General features: G+C 37.3%; 1 protein-coding gene across 9 annotated transcripts in view; it reads left to right on the forward strand.

Moving 5' to 3' along the window:
• Nucleotides 1–12,944, forward strand: part of PPP2R2C (protein phosphatase 2 regulatory subunit Bgamma) — a 192,239-nt gene that overhangs the window by 101,678 nt on the left and 77,617 nt on the right. For 4 of the 9 annotated variants that reach the window (XM_029961866.1, XM_018089167.3, XM_018089159.3 and 1 more), the window contains one exon: nucleotides 2,824–2,979. The exons of the other annotated variants lie outside the window; for them this stretch is intronic. In XM_029961866.1, the coding sequence (XP_029817726.1) occupies nucleotides 2,967–2,979 (13 nt within the window). In that variant the 5' untranslated portion in view covers nucleotides 2,824–2,966. The remainder of the gene's footprint in view (nucleotides 1–2,823; nucleotides 2,980–12,944) is intronic. 9 annotated transcript variants of the gene reach the window in all.

Raw genomic sequence — 12,944 nt, forward strand, 5'->3', positions numbered from 1 at the left:
GATTCCTGTACCCTAATAAGTAGTACATGGAGTGTTTCCCATTGACTATTTAGCTAAACAGACTAAAGTCTTTTTAGGTCAATTATTAATTTTTATTTATGTCAAATCTATGCTTTAAACATACACTCGTGGGACAATCTCCCACATTTTTCAGTGAAATGAAAACCCTAGAAAAATCTGGATGGATCAAGAAATATTTTTAGAGTTTCTGGGTTTGGTTTGCCAAATTTAATGCATGTGGTATTTCACATTTGTTTGTTGCCACTGATGTGTAAGTACATAAAAAACAGATATCCAGGAGAGGGTTTTTAAGCGTGCCTCCTTTTTACAGGTGTGATTTTAATAACACAGTTCACGGATGTTTTATCTTCTGATGTTTTCAGTTGAGCGTTTTATTATTAGATGAGCTTTTTATTGTTTATTAGTGTTCTTTAACTTATTTTAAAAGAGAACTATATACTAAGTTGCGAGATACGTACAAATGACTAGCAGTCATTATGGCATTATAGCATTAGAGTATGGCAGATAGTTTTGCATTATAATTAATATGAGATATTTTATATTGATTTTTCAACTATAAATAAATACAGGATGGAAAGCAAAGAATGAGAATTTGTTCTTCTTGGACATAGCCTTTTTATGGCATGCATTTAAAATGTATGGAGGGCACTTGTGAAAAATAATGCTGATTTGTGACCATTGTGGATATTAAAATACCGTGGAAGACATCCTGAAGGTGATTACGGAATCAAAATGTTCATAAACACATTGCCAGTATTTAAGTGACAGTTATTGTCCCTGATGTGGAGTTTCACTCGATGATGGGGATGTGGAGAGTTCATTAAGGGATGATGGTTTGAAATGTAAAAGAGGAAAATCCCAACAAATGGCTCCTAGAGAAATGATGGAAATGAGACTTGTCAGAGCTCTTGTATAGTTGTTCTCTGAAAAGAAATACTTTGATGAGGTCTTCCAGTGCTGACATAGATGATCTAGAGATAGCTTAATTTGTTCTTTGTTGAGCAAAGTGTCATTGATCATATCATTTAAAAAGTGTTGAACATCTAAAATTGTTAAGGCAGAAAGTGGACAAGAATATTCAAGCTCTCAAAAGATTGTTCTGCAGTGGCCCTTGCATTTTAATAATTTTTAAGAACATTTATACAAGATATTAATTTTAGTAATTTTTTGGGTCACATCTCAAGTACGTGTTTATTCCTATATTACTTCACCTAAAAATTGCCTTTGGCTAGTGATTGCTGATGTCTACTTGCCACCCAACTTGCAAGGCAAGTCATAAGGAATGGGATTGCACTTTGTAGGGCTCTGCCTTTTTAAGGAAATTGCAATGTAAGGGATGGGAAGTGTACTTAAATTTGGTTATATAAAGAGTACTCTCTGCACTGATGGGTTGTTCAAAGGTATGGCTTGCTACATGTCACTTTATTTACCATTCACGTGTTGTATACACATACTGATAGTTCTTCACTGCTTATACTGAATCTTTGAAGTAGTGATGTACAGCAGTCCCTCTTCTGGTGTAAGTATTGTACCTCCACTGCTTTTGGAAATTATGTAATAGAGATATGATGATCTACATACCCAGAGGACTTGCCCCATTTCCACCAAAAGAGTACTGTGGGCTTGATTCAGATTCACTGTTTATTAAAAGTACTGCTTTAAATAGTGCAAGCATAAGTAGAAGGAAAACTCTCTCATGAGAGTGCATGATGCACACAAATACAGACCTGAGTAACTAACTGGAATGGATTGCTGCTGTCTGGACTAGATTCACACAATGACAAATGCCTTAATAAAAAGAACTGCTTTGATACAGCACTTCATCTTTCTGAATTTCAAAGCTCTGCAAATTTAAATGTAAGCATGTGTAAATAAGCATTGAAATCACCCTGGAACATATAATAGATTTCCTTTTTTTCATATTCAGTGCTTGCATGTATTTGCTTTCCTATGTAACTCCTAGAAAAGAAAGGCTTTTGAAAAGTGAAAGATGTAAATTAAAATGAAGAATATATTTCTGCATGGATCCATGAGGTTTTTCTCTTTGATGCTATACAGACCTGGAATGAGGCTGGTAGTTTGGGCTGCTTTGGTTTGAATACCAATATTAATATAAAATGTGGTTCCTGAATTTCATCTCCTTATGTTCTGATGACAGAAATACAGTTCATTTCTCTGAAATAAATATGCTTGTGTGATTTTTTTTTCCTATAATTTTTACCTTTTTCACTAGGAAGATCATACCTTTTAAAGGGAAAGAGCACCTGTTCTCTAGATCCTGTAGACTGATTTTCTGGGCTCCATTTTAAATTTTATTAGCTGAAGAAGTTAGTATTTCTTCAAACTCTGCTTCAACAAGCATTCGATTGAACTGTTGTTGATGGAAGGTAAATTGATTAATCTGAGTTGAATCCCTTTAACAGTGATACAATGGGTTTCACATTAAGGAATATTCAAGGTACTTAATTATTTCAGTGACTTAGATCAGGGCTGGTAATTCTAAAGTTAGTATCTACTTCTTTGGGGTTAGCAGTATGAGGGAGGAAACTCTCCTGAGCCTCAGCTAATTACACTGCTGTAAGTGAATATAGAAGCTAGAAATATCTGGGCTGCAGCTTGTGACTTACACTCCTGTAAGTCTGGGAATGTCCACTGAGGAATTATTTTTCTGTTATTGAAAGTGATTGGGAGAACAAGGTGCTTGCTTGCTTACAGGGTCAGCAGTTTTGTTCCTGCTTGAAAAATTATCCTTAGATGAGGAAAGTTTTCACCATTTTTGTCTTGAATTTCTTTGTTTTTTAGGGAAAGCTATAAGGAAGCTTGTGCGCAAGGCGACTCTGGTGGCATCTAGAATCCTCACATTTCCTTGACTGAATCCATCTGGGTTTAGCCCTATATATAGTAGACAAGCTGCACTGCTTGCACTGATAAATTATATCTTCCAAATGATAGACCAAGGTACAGTCATGTATACTAACCATTTTTGATCTCATTTGACTCTTGATTCTGTTGCTTTTTGGGTAGTTGTGACAGTACGATTTGTCCTCATTTTTGTGGACTATCTTTTCATCAGTACTCTCAAAAAAAAATTAATTGAAAAGAGACTTCTGGCCTGACTCTGGCATTTGATGTTGACATCTCCTTACGAGTCTGCAGCTTGGTGGGAAACTCACCCTCTCCTGAGGTTCACAAACTTGCCTTCAGTGGCAGGTAGACAGTGGGACTGTTGGCAGCTCAACTTTATTTGGTTTTAACTACTTGTGGAAAAGAAAAAAAAAAAGTGAAAACCTAAACCAAAAGTCCACTTCTTTTTCTACACATACTTTCATTTTACTTTTTATGCTTAGCAGTCATAAAATGAAAATAGACTGTGTTCTAACAAAGCATAGATTTTGACTATAAAATAACAGCTCTATTATCAAAAGAAAAAATGGATCAATAAATGATAGTTAATAATGAGGTTTCTTTATATCTGCTCTGGTATCTCAGCTAGCTGTTGGAATGAGCAAGCAATCTTGGTGTCAACTGGCTGCTTTTTGAGGTCAGAACTTCTCTTTGCTTTTTTGTTTTAGATGGGAAAATCTTCTGTCTCCTGCCTGTGTCTTTTCTGAACTATAAGGGACATAAATTTAAAAATACAGAAGTTTCAAGATGTTTTTGAAGTGGTGCTGTTGGTTCACGTTTTAAAAGACTTTGATATCCTATAGGATATATTGCTCTGCTTGGATCATCCATAACATCTAAAAATTAAGACTGATTAGGCAGGATTTTTAAATTGTCTTATATGAGCATGACATTGGTTGAATATTAATCCAATTGCACAAAGACTATCACAATTTTGATTTTTACATCATTTAGATATTGAGTTGAAAGTCTTCAAAGCTGTCTTGTCTTACCCAGAGATGGGGGGAATACTTTCTGCATGCAGTTCCTTCGTGGTACCTGGTGGGCTGCAGCTGTTGCTGCCTCCACCTTCAGATGCTGAGCTTTATCCTTACTTTGGTGGTGTGCCCAGAGACAACCCCTTCCAGTGGCTTCTCCCTAGTGCACTAAGGACTTGGGAGAGCATCTGGGTTCTGCAGTGAATGGTTGCAAGCTCATATTGGCTGGCACATTTACCCCCAGTGAATGTCCAGGTCTTGCTAAGGGAGATCCTGTACCAGCCATGGTCTAAACCATCAGCTGATGATCACGACAAAGAATTCTGTAGGTCACGTGCAATTTGTGAGTTACATGTGGCTTTGAAGTATCTACATAGCATCTGTTTTCTGTTGTCTGGCAAAAGAATATTAGATTTAGAGAATAGATGCCACTGATGTTCAGCCTTGCAAAATTGGTCTTTAGATGATTTTCCTTTTGAATGTAGTTGTTTTAAAATATATGTTCTTGCTAAGAGGTTAATGAAAGGTTCCCATAATTCTCCTGTTTAATTTGTGCAATGCAGCAAATAATTTAAGGTATGTCTATCTTTTGAATTGACAGGTCATACCTTTGGCAAACAGATAATTGGTAATATTCTATGTGTATCATTAGTGGAACAGGAAGATGAGTAGATCTTTTTTGTGATGCTGTCTATGATGACATACTGGTCATACTATAGTGGTCTCTGTCAAATGCTTCCCTTTCTTGTCCACTGCCAGGGTTTTGTGATTAGTCTTTATATCTGTTGTATATCTATCTAGTCCACATCTGGGCAGGTCAAAGCATTTGAATCATAGAATCATGGAAGGTTTGGGTTGGAAGGAACCATAAAGATCATCTAGTTCCAACCCCCCTAGAAGCTGGGTGAGATAAATTCATTCTTTTTGTTCTACAAAATTCTGATGGTGTTTAATGGTAGTTTTAGGTTATAAAATATTGTGCTTCTGTCTTTATTTATGATCTGACTGCCAACAAAATAATTTCTGATCAGAAAAGGCCTTGAGAAAGGTTCCTTCTCAAGAGAAAAAGTGGATACCACATTGGAAGTATCTGGGAGCTGGCAAAGAAAATTAAATCTAACCATATGCTTTGGAATAAGGCTCTGGAGTTTAATGCCTGCTGTGGAAGTGCAGAATGTGGACAGGGTATCCTCCAACCCCTGATAAATGCTCACCTTAACCCCTCATTGCAACAAGACTAGAGTATGACAGAATTCTGTTAGCATAGATAGTATTGCAACAGTAGTAAAATGCTGGAGATGGTTTTAAAATCCAGATAATATATGAAAGGAATTTCATAATCAGAGAATTTAGAAGTATCAGACCCAGAGACATTTCTAATGGTAAATGAAAAATGTGTTTACTGAAGTCAAGTAATGAAAAGTTGGAATCTGTAATCTGTTTTTGTATTCAGGTGTATAGTCACAAGCTGATTTTACTTTAGCTTGGTAGTCACTCAGTGAATCAATTAAATGTATAGGAAGGTATCTTGAAAAATAGTAATGAGGCAAATGAGTTTCTCCTATCATTGTTTTTGAGAGCTTGACCCAAAAGCTCTCGCTTTATTTTAAAGGTCGTCATATATAACTAAACCTTTTAAAATGAAACTCCAGATGCTCCAGGTAGAATCTAGCTAGACTTAGAACATGATGATATACAGACCATTCTATCAGCACCAATTCTTCAGCACAAAGTGCTGAGGATGAATATCATGGAAAGCAAGTAGGAGAGGATGCAGATTTCAAAGGCTCAGTAGAAGAAATCTCTAAGTTGGTTTGGGAGTGGACTGGTTGTACCAATGTCGTACACACACAATGAGACAGACCTTAAAATGAAGGAAGAGTGGAGGAGAGAAAAGCTTTTTGGTGTTATTCTGCCCTGCTCTATAAAAGGAGTGAATATGATTCAGTGTTCCATGGTGTTTGCTTTTGTTACCTCCCCGCATGCCCATCTGAAAACAACAAACGTGGATAGCAGCTGAAGCGCTCGTTCTTCAGCACCAGCAAACTGATGGGAACTTTTATGTGTACTCAGCACTGTAACATCACTGAACCCTTGCTGCTATTTAATGCTGCTCTGGCTGCTCCTGACAAGTTGATGTACTGGTACATCAGCATCCTGTATTGGTACATCATCGAGAGACAGGATGATCAGTATCCGTGTGCCCTTGCAGGGAGTGGTTATAAATAAACCTCAGAAGGAGATCACTTCTTTACCTTCTGCTCTTGCTCTTGTAAAAGGCATTTTCACTTTTCTGTGTTATGGAGATGGTGCTGACTCAAGCAGTATCATAGTATATATTCAAAGACTCCAAAAGCCTGATGTGCTGTCACATGTCTTTGATTATGCAGTGCTATGTTATTTGCCATTAAAATGGACAGGTTTGATAACTAGTGAATTTACATTTCTGGTAACTTACACACTTTGCACTGTCTCTGTTATAAAAGTTAAAAGTGAAATACTTGGAGTTTCCTTGGGGAAATAGATAATTCTGACCTTTTAACAAAACACAGAAAGGCTTATATCCAGTATAGTATTACTTATTTCATCTTAGTGTTTTCCTCTTTTCTGTTTGGGTTTTATTTCTTTACTTATGTATGTAATGAAGCCATTTACATTGGGGCAGCAATTAATAAAGATTATTTTAAATATTAGCATAAAAATATTTATCTTCCACTTAGTTGATGGGAAAAGTCATGATTGAAGAGTTAATATTATGATGAGGTAGCACATTTGCTCTTCAAAGTTTCAAATACTGTGTGAGCAAAAATTAAAAAGCAGCAATGGCTTTCAATAGCTGGTGTTGTATCCTTATATTAATATATTTGGAAATCTAAACAGCTATACTCATTTCTGTCTTCAGAAGTTGTGTAGTGTCTTTGCATGTTCTTTTGTTGCCTGTAGTCTGGACATGCTCTAGCTCACAGTAAAATCTGAAAAAGTGAGCAGCTGATGCTTTTTTGCAGAGTAGTTATTTTTAAGCCCTTCTATAACTACACTTTGCAACATTTTGTTATCTGCTATTTTATAATTTAGATAACTTACTTTGGTAATCTTAGTAGTTAATATATTGTTGCTCAGTTACTCTGCAATGGGGACATATTTCTTTTCTGAATAATACAGTGATTCAAACTAAAGCACATGGTCAATAAACACAGAATAAAGTAAATATAATGAAATTAAATGAACAAACAGCAAAAGTGAGAACAGAATAAAAAAAACCCCACAACAAACCAGAAGCCTTCCCTCAGCCTGAAACTGAGCAAACCTCAGGTCAGCTTCTCTCCATTTCCTGGACAAAATCAATGCACACACACAAAGTAGTGTATCCTTTTACACTCTGGAAATGGATGTTCACCAGTCACTGAGCTGTGCTTCCTAATGCTATCAGAATATTCTGCTAAAGGGGAAAAACCCCAAACCCTAAAAGAGTTATTGAAGGAGATCTGCATTCTTTCTGTTAAATTTAGTTAGAGATTCAGACTATGCTTATTTGGGTGTACGCTCACAATATCTAGTTGTAGTTTATGTTTAACATGTGTTATAAATAATTTTCATGCTGCTTCTGCTGTGGTAGAAGTAAAATTAGGATATTGTCATGCTACTCAGTAAAAACTAGTGGCCCTAGGGGCTATGAATTACAAATTGGTGGAGTTCATTCACATTGTTTCATATAGAAATTAATTCCAGTTTAAGCATAAAACCTGTTAACAAAAACTTGCCTTTTAATTAAGAAGTAACAGAAGCCCCAGATTAAATAGTGGGTCATTGTTTGCTAAGTCTTTGAGCCATAGGGTAATTGGTGGGGTTTTTTTTGGACTTTTTTTCTTCTGTTTTTGTCCACAAGGGCCCTTATTCTTCTATCAGAGTTAGCAGAGTCCCATGGCAATAGTAGCTCCCGGGGAGTACCAGCTGGGGCTCCTCACAGTCTCCCCTACCAGCTTATTTATGATGCTGCCTTGGCACCAGTATTGGCTGAAACCACACTGTTCTTAGGACACTCTCCTTGAGTCAAGCTGTTATAACACCTGGTGTCAGCGTGTGGAAGAAAAGCGAAGGAAAACAGAAATTGTTGGTGTGGACAAACGAGAAGTCTATCACTGCACTGAGCATTGTGCCAGCTTGCTGCTTTGTATCTGCAGCAGAATGGAAGCTCAATGTGCTTATTGATGTCTCTCAAGTACTACAAATCCTTATCTTTCTTATCTGCTATTTAATTCTTAATCATTTGTAATAAAATATTCAGCAGTTTACTTCATGGAATAATACTTAGCTGATCTGTTTTTCCTACAACAAAAAACTAAGTGAACTCAAAACCTATCATATGCAGATATTACAGTTGCATTGCTCACCGAATTTTTTAGCAGATTTTCCCTTTTTTTCCTACTGATATGACCAATAATATGTTGGATTTTAATCCAGCTTGTAGAAAACTATTTGATAAAAAATGTGTTATCTAGGAAAATGAGCAGCATTCTTAATAGCTTGGGAAACTGCTATGTTGTGAAATGCTTTTATCAAGTAATAGGTATGGACCTCTTCAGGAAATAGATATGAGGCAGGGAAAGAAAATACTACTGTGGAGACTTAGTTTGATTAAAATATTTTGGTAAAGAATCCTTAATTATTTTAAAGAAAACCACAGTGGGGTCTTTTCTCCTGTGCTGATAAGAAACTGGGAAGTTTTCATATTGCATTCAAATGTGTGATGTGAAATGAATTAGTTATTAGCTATATCTCCTTCGGGCATATGCAGTATAAATAGCTTTTCCAAGTCTATGGCTTTATTCTGCTCTGCGCTGTATTCTCAAATTGCAGACCAGAGTAAAAATGTTTCCAGTCAGTTGCACTCTGAAGCAATGCATATAATACAGATTTGGCTTTTGCAGATCGAGGTTTATTTATTGTTATGGTACACAAGCAAATAGAGGACTCTTTCATTCACCAGCCTCTAATTTTTCAGAGTCCCAGGAAAAACAAAACACCTGGTGTTTCTGTCACCTCTCATTGTTGTCAACAACAGCAAGAAGGGGAAACCTAGGTTTAATTACTGAATAAAATCTATAATAGTACCAGTAAGGGTGAAAAAAGGCTTTAGTCAGGGCTGTGGAAAGCCCTTACTGTGAAGTCAGGTATCAGCCTCACTGGCTTTAAGGTTTGCTATAGTAGCAAGTACAAGTGAACTGGGGCCATAAATTAGTTCACAGCTTTGGACTTTGAAGAGCAGTCTGATTATAAACCCAGAAGACCATGGTGTTTTCTAGGGTATGTGAATTCTGGCATGTTGTTCATCTAGAGTTTTATTTTTGTAAGAAATAAGAGAGGCCACTGTCCTGACTGTTAAAAATTTACACTGTCTTTACATTAACAAACCCAGTGTGCTGCCCAGGACAGTTCCTTGCACTACCAGTATCTGAGGGTGTTAAAATTGCCATGAACCTAATTCTCTACCTGTTCAGTTCAAAATTCTTATAAATCCAGGATTATACCCTTTGTATTATTCTGTCACTGTTCCAGACAATATAGGAACTTCAGGCACTCAAGGAAGTGGTCACTCTAAGGAAACTACATCTTCACGCTCATGTTTATAAAATCTATAGCTACTTTCTCAATTCTGTAAATAACAGTTTGAACAAGAGTGCTTTTCACCATGTTTTGACCATTTCCTTGATTTTTTAGATCTTCCAGGACTATTCTTAGTTGTGTTAGTGTACAGGCTACAGCATTGAAGGATATTGTGGCAAACTGTGCCACACAACCAGGTCCCTGCTATGGCAGCCTGGCAGCTCGTACTGCCCTTTGAGTTGGGAATATCTGGTGAAGAGTCTTGGAGTGTAAGGTTGTAGCAGCAGCTTTGCCTTCTCCCTTGGGTAGCAGTGACCTTCACAGAAACTTCACTTCATGTGAAGTATCATGAGGGGAGTTTGTGAGTCATTGTGTAAGGAGGATAAGAGAGTACAAAGACACATCCCCAAAAGATCAGCTGATGCCTTGTGGCTTCCAGAATTGCTAAGTTCTCAATAATGTATCGCTTTTTAGTCCTCTTCGGTGCATACCCAGTTCATGGGTCTGTGCTGCTGTCTAAATCTCAAAGAATGGGATGCCTGTACCACATAGCATGTAGATGTTTCAAAAAAAATGTGATGCTGCTTCTGTTTTGAAACACAAGATCCCAGAGCACTTAAGTATGCAAGTCATAAGTGCCTTGGCCTAAAGTCACCCAATTCTGACTTAATTCTGGTCGAAATGGACTCAAACTCTGACTGTATCTATGGAGCATCCTGAGCTTTAGATTTTTTCAGATTCTCAGTGAATTCCCTGAGCTTATGCTGAGCTCTGTGTGGAGATGACTTGTGTGTGTCCATCTTGTTTGGTAATGCTGTAGAAGAGGAGGAGAAAATGGCAGGACGCAGGTGGGCACCCTACCTGTGTTGAGGCACTTTGGAACCTGAGAGACTTTAGTTTCAGGCTTAGCCCAGGGGAGTTGGAAGGCACTGGTTCCGATTTTGCTTTCTACCAGGTGAGAGGAATAGCTCAACTGGGACCTTCAGCATCCCTGCTGAAGGTGAGCATCCCTGTTGGCTGAGCCCCCAGCCTGGGTAGTGATGGACAATCTGCCGATAGGATCTGTGGTACCAACACAGCAGCTCTAAGCATATCCCATACCAAATTCTCTCCCTACTGTTCAGCACCAGTTGAACTGTCATTTGTCATACTCTGTGTCCCTGGTCTCACTGGAGTGTGGCACCTTGTGGGATCACAGTATTTCTTTCTGTCTTGGTATCTTGAAGTTCAAATTACTACCATGCAGCCAGACCCCAAGAACTAAGTTAGGGAGAAAATAACAAAGGTGAAGCCTGACCCTTCAGTAGCTAACAGCAGTGTAGTGAGGTAAGCAAACATGCTTAACTACTCCTCTTGTTGCGTTATTGAGCAACATAGTTGTTTTTTTTTAGCTATCCAATAGAGCGGTATGAGACAAAACACTATATTGCTTTACAGGAGCTGCACATTTTCTGCTGAAGTGAAAAATACTAAGTACAGATTAAAAATATATTAAACGTTTTCATGTATTATGGCATATTTTAACTTGCTTGAGTGATCTCACATGCTGCCTTGGAGGGATATATCATAAATACAATTATTATTATCCTTTATGCCAAAATGACATTGACATTGGTTGAGATTCTCTTGTAAACTGAATAGCCTAGCTCTAGTGAAGGAAAAGGACAGATCTGGTACCTTCTGTTTAAGTTGTCAAGGTTGGCTGAATTCTCAGTTAATTTAAAATCCTGCTTTATGGCCTCTATTACACAGGTTTCTGCTTCCTCCTTGAAATCTCTCTTCTGGAGTGACAAATGTAACCATAAATGTTGTTATGTTTTGTTGATTTTTTTTTTCTGCTTTATTCTATATGGTTTTGGTTTTGTTCTTTTTAAAGTAACAATCGTGTTGCTTCATAGGCTTGTAGGGAGGCCTTTGTACTTCTTTTTGCTTGTAATGTAAGTCTTTAGAGATGGATGAAAAATTTTAAAATGCAAACAGAGTCCTCATTTTCTGTGCCTGGCAAACTTTCCCTTTTATCCCTCAACCAACTTCTATCCAGTCCACTGGTTCTCCTCCTCTGTGTCATGCTTGCTAACTTTTACAGATTAATTTTTTATGAGAGGTACTATTAAAATGACTTCAGAGATTCACATAAATTATCTCTGCAGCTTTCACTTGCTCTTTGTTGTTGTGTGGAATTTACTAATATTTCTTCAATGCAGCTTATATTCTCTAAATCAATCCTGAGTGTTTTTCTAATTTGAGCATTAAGTAATTTCAACTTGATTTTTTAATGAAATAAAATATTAAGTATGTTATGCAAACTTTAATCCTGGGGGAAGGGAAGCAGAGAAAGTGTGTCAATTTTACTTTGCCGTTTACACAGCTACTGAATCTTCATTAAAGAAATTCAGCTGAACCCTACCTGCCAGGAGTAGCCCCCGTAGCTCCTGTGCCACTGAGGTGCCTTTCTACAGTGCAGTTCTTTTTCTTTGTTCCTTCAAAGTCCGGGGGCAGCCTTCATTAGCAGAGAACTGTGAAATGGGGGTTTACTGTTTCCCTGCCTCTTCGGTTTGCTTCCAGCAGGAGAGTAGACAGAGTTTCCCTTTGTATTTGTCATTTAGTGCTAGAGTCTGAGCAAGAATTCATACTCATACAGGAGGAAATTATGAAGTGGTACAGGAGAACAAGAAGATGCAGGCTAACAGGAGATATACAGAGTGGCTGTAAGCAGCCTGCTCTGTCCTGAACTTGTAAAAGGTTAACTGCTGTGCTCTGTGAGATGATGATTTTTACATTTGAGACAACAATGATGAGTGTCCTTTCCATTTTTAAGAGCCAGTGAAAATGATGCAGTTTTATATATTTGTTTTGTGCAAAGCCATGCTTACAAACTTGAGATGTTGAGCTAGACATCTAATTTGTTCTGCAAAACAGAATGTTTTAATATCCATAAGTCTTGTAATAGGTAGCCCTCCTAAATTATTTTCGTGTTTATTTCTCTTCTAGTAAAATCTTAGTCGGTTTTTATTGTTGTGAATGAATCGATTCTGCTTTGTTGCAATTTCATTTAAAGGATTAGATGTTATATTTGGGAGAGCTGATTTAGGGCCAAATTCGCCATGTGAGTTTTTGTCATCTAAGAACCTTACAGTTTGCTTGCTGTACACACATGAGCCGCCAAACTGAACACAAACCAAACCTCTGTTACTTTTCTAATGTAGTTCAAAAGCATTTTAGTTGATTTAAGGGTTTTCCAACGTTTATGACTGGTAGGTAGTGCATGTATAGGTATGAAGGTTAATTAAATCAAGAGGTGAAGTTTGTAGAACAGAGAATGCTTCATTAAGCCCTGTGTGAAGTAACATGTACAATCTGTTCACAATACCCCAAGTGCCATTCACTGAGACAGTGTAATTATAGCTTACGCACAGTTTCATTAGTTTGTGTTTCTTC

This window comes from Manacus vitellinus, unplaced genomic scaffold, assembly GCF_001715985.3.
Source record: "Manacus vitellinus isolate BGI_N305 unplaced genomic scaffold, ASM171598v3 scaffold_0_pilon, whole genome shotgun sequence".
Classification (NCBI taxonomy): Eukaryota; Metazoa; Chordata; class Aves; order Passeriformes; family Pipridae; genus Manacus; species Manacus vitellinus.